The following is a 3,869-nucleotide window of genomic DNA, read 5'->3' on the forward strand; positions in this document are numbered from 1 at the left end:
AAGAGTAGAGCTGGGTCACCTTCATCACCTCTGAGTTACAGCATCATCGTGATGAAGAGTAGAGCTGCATTCACATGTGAGAACTGAACTGAAGTGAGATTTAAACTGTATCTTATTAAATAAAACATGTTGACAAATTGCATAATTTGCAGATGAAAATAGGTAATAAATCTCAATGTTTGATATCGTGTCATGTTTAGCACCTTTTTACGTCTGCTGCGTTCAGGAGCAGCTGTAAGGAACGGACAGCCCGCCGTCACACAGTTGTTGAGAGTTGAGTTCAAAACGTCCAGGCTCGTGTTCCTGTGTCATGCGTCATGTTTAGCCTAGCTTAGCATAAAGACTGAATCCAGCTGAGTCACTGTTTACCTGTGTCTCTATCAGGTGATCTACCTGAAGAAAACTCCAGAAGAAGCTTACAGAGCTCTGACGTCTGGTTCCAACGCCTCCTACCTGCCCTTCAGGTGAGTCCGCCACTGCAGCAGTACTACTGTAGTACTACTGTAGCAGTACTACTCTAGTACCACAGCAGTACTACAGTGTACTCCTGCTGGTCTGCTGAGACACGGTGAGAACAGGAAGTCACACTGGTAGCATAAAGAGAAGAAGACTTTTGTGTCTGTGATCAGATAAATGTACGTATAAAGTTGAGGGTGGAGGAGACAAGTGGGGTCCAGGAGGTGAGGGTGGAGGAGACAAGTGGGGCCCAGGAGGTGAGGGTGGAGGGGACAAGTGGGGCCCAGGAGGTGAGGGTGGAGGGGACAAGTGGGGCCCAGGAGGTGAGGGTGGAGGGGACAAGTGGGGCCCCGGAGGTGAGGGTAGAGGAGACAAGTGGGGCCCCGTCGGAGGTGAGGCTGGAGGAGACAAGTGGGGTCCAGGAGATGAGGCTGGAGGAGACAAGTGGGGTCCAGGAGATGAGGCTGGAGGAGACAAGTGGGGTCCAGCAGGCGAGGGTGGAGGAGACAAGTGGGGTCCAGGAGGTGAGGGTGGAGGAGACAAGTGGGGCCCAGGAGATGAGGCTGGAGGAGACAAGTGGGGCCCAGCAGGCGAGGGAGAGTACTGGAGGACAGGTGGAGACAGGTAGTGAGGTGGACATGGAGGGAGACGAGGAGCAGCTCAAAGCCCCTCAGCTGAAGAGGAAAAAGGAAGGAGACAGTGGAGACTCACAAGCCAAAAAAGTGGCAACAAAAGGAAGTAGAGGAGCAGCTGAGTGTGAGTCCAGTCTGGAAGAGGACTCTGAGTCCAGTCTGGAGGAGGATGCTGCTGCTGACAGTGAGCTCTCTGAGTGCAGGGCTGGCAGTTGTAAGAGCTCTGAAGGCTACAGTGTGGAGGAAATAAAGAGTTATCTGCTGAGGAGTAAAAATGTAAGAGGAGCTAAAGTGGAGGACTACTTCTCTGACAAAGAGAAGCTCTCCAACTCTGTCAGATCACATATGAGCAGTAAAGACAGAGGAGGTCTCACAGAGGAAGAAGGCTTCAGACTGAAAAAAACAGTTCAGATATTAAAGAAAGAGCTGAACAATGATGGAGCTAAGGGAGAATAAGAGACCAGAGCCCACGTGCTCACAACACTGGCTGCTTCAGGAACCTCTGGTGAACGGAGCCAAGATGGACATCCAGGACCGCACGACTCCAGGTCTGAGCAGCATGCTGTGCTCCTCTGGGACCACCACCCTGAGGACACTGGTGGAGGTAGATGTTCCTGGACTGAGAGACGCACCTGCAATGGCTTATCTACTTGGGCTGATTTCCATCTGGCAGAGCAGGAGGATTCTGAGCAGGTTGGAGGAGAGACTGATGGAGGACGACAGAGGAGAGGAAGCTCCTGATTCTATAGATCTATTTCCAGATCAAGGATTTATTCCAGAGCTGAATGGGGTCTCAGGACCATCATTCAGTGAAACAGAGTCTGAACTCTTGGACCTCCACACAGAGAAAGAGTGTGAGAGCCGATGCTTTGAGGAGACAGAACCTGAACATGAACAACATGCAGGATTCATGGAGAAACGGTGCAACAATGAAGCACAATGTTGTGTGTCTGGAGATGAACTAATATTCAACGCTCCTTGAAAATATTATGAAGAGAAACTGTTTTCATTGTTTTTTGTTTTGTTTTGTTTATTTGTGTCGAATTTATTGCTATGGCAATGTTTTTTTTGTTTTTTCATGATTTAAGAAAATAAAAGTTTCCAAAAATCAAATCTCTCGTCTCGTTACAGGATCAATCGTGAAAATATCAAAAGACATATTGTGGTGTTTTTAAATGAACATATAAGCACGAGAGAACAAACTGCTCTTAACTCAACTCTTTATTAGCATAACTTCCTCATGCAGGTTACTGCCACGCTACAGACTACAGGTTCCATGCTTCACCTACATTCCCCTGGGTCCTAAGTCCCTCCATGTACAGCTTCTTATCACCCTCTATGTACCAACGTACATTTATAACAAATACCACACATATTACGGTAATCAGCGTTGCATATGTGTCTGACCACAATACCAAAGAAAGGAATGATTCCTTTGAATGATTGTTTTAGAGTTTTTAAAGTGTTTTGTTTGTAATATGTATAATACGCATATAGCAGCACTTTCATGTAGCAGCACTTTCAAAATAAAAGTGCACAATACACTACTTTTGAATTCATTATTGAATCTTGCGCATAACAATGAGATTAATCGCAATTAAACATTGTAATCATTGCCCAGAACTAATATACAGTATATGTAAATATATATGTATATTTATATGTATAATAGTAGTAGTGACAGTAGTAAGTACTGAAGTATGTTCAGTTTTAGATGTGTGTGTATATATATATTTAGATGTGTGTGTACATGTATATAGTTTTCACACATGCTCAGTCCGTCTCTCTGGACCTCTTATCCTCAGCGTGGTGCCATTACTCAGAGAGTCCATCGGGATCCTGATGCAGCGAACGCCTCCTTCACTGGACCACGTGCTGCCCGAGTGTTACCAGAGGGTGAGTACAGGCCCCGCCCACACCATAAGACCCGCCGTCCTCTGCCTCCGATTGGCTGGTCCTGATCTAGACTTATAATAATAATCATCGAACTTGATGTTAATGTTGATAACATTTAAAAATATCACTTGTTTTTTTGATCTGTGTGTCGGCAAATCGATCAAATCTCATCAGAACACCGATCAATAGATGGTGACGTCATCGTCGGGGACCAGTCTAATTCTTGGTGTATTGTGTTGTGTTCAGGTGCAGCAGCTGCAGGGAGTCTACAACCTGCAGGACCCTCACTTCTGGACTCTGTGTACGGACGTTTACATCGGAACGTTAAAGCTGCTGGTGGCCCCCGACGCCGACCGCCGCTGGATCCTCAGCCAGACCCACCACGTCTTCACACAGGTACCTGAACGCACCATAGCGCGTCTTCACACGGGTACCTGAACGCACTACATTGTAGTACTTGTATTGGACTAGCTGTCTGTGTTGTACTACGTGTACTGTGTTGTACTGTGTAGTACTTGTACTGACTGTCTGTCTCTCTTCAGGCTGGAGTTCGACAGCTCTACGTTCAGATCGACACAGCCGACATGTAGAAGCTCCTCCTCCTTTGAACAGCTGGGACCAATCAAATTCAGTCTGCTGCAGGTGACCCCCCCCCCCCCCATCCATCCATCTCTGCTGGGACCAGACTCTGATGTCACTCTGTTTTTTAACGTGCCAAACCATGTGACCAGTTTCACTCTTTTTTTCAAGTGTAATAAATACTTCTGTTTCTCTGAACATCTCTGTTTATTGATATCTCTCACTCACACACACACACACACTCACACACACTCACACTCACACACACACACACACACACACACACACACACACACACACACACAC

At 46.7% G+C, this 3,869-nt stretch overlaps 1 protein-coding gene across 1 annotated transcript; it reads left to right on the plus strand.

Annotated features, from left to right (window-relative positions):
- Positions 1-1,524: 1,524 nt before the first annotated feature.
- Positions 1,525-3,632, plus strand: LOC116401142 (zinc transporter 7-like). The gene is made up of 4 exons (XM_031879403.1): positions 1,525-1,692; positions 2,748-2,984; positions 3,231-3,380; positions 3,527-3,632. The coding sequence occupies exons 1-4, from the start codon at positions 1,525-1,527 to the stop codon at positions 3,572-3,574; spliced, it is 603 nt and encodes a 200-aa protein (XP_031735263.1). The 3' UTR covers positions 3,575-3,632.
- The last annotated feature ends 237 nt before the right edge of the window (positions 3,633-3,869 follow it).

The sequence above is a fragment of the Anarrhichthys ocellatus genome, unplaced genomic scaffold (assembly GCF_004355925.1).
Source record: "Anarrhichthys ocellatus isolate YVR2014 unplaced genomic scaffold, GSC_Weel_1.0 scaffold258, whole genome shotgun sequence".
Classification (NCBI taxonomy): Eukaryota; Metazoa; Chordata; class Actinopteri; order Perciformes; family Anarhichadidae; genus Anarrhichthys; species Anarrhichthys ocellatus.

Bases quoted from the DNA above. Each gene is read 5' to 3' on its own strand.
- LOC116401142 (XM_031879403.1), top strand. From the start codon at position 1,525: ATGGAGCTAAGGGAGAATAAGAGACCAGAGCCCACGTGCTCACAACAC. The intron at 1,693-2,747 runs GTAGATGTTCCT...ATATGTATATTT, and splicing joins CCCTGAGGACACTGGTGGAG to ATATGTATAATAGTAGTAGT. The intron at 3,381-3,526 runs GTACCTGAACGC...GTCTCTCTTCAG, and splicing joins CCCACCACGTCTTCACACAG to GCTGGAGTTCGACAGCTCTA.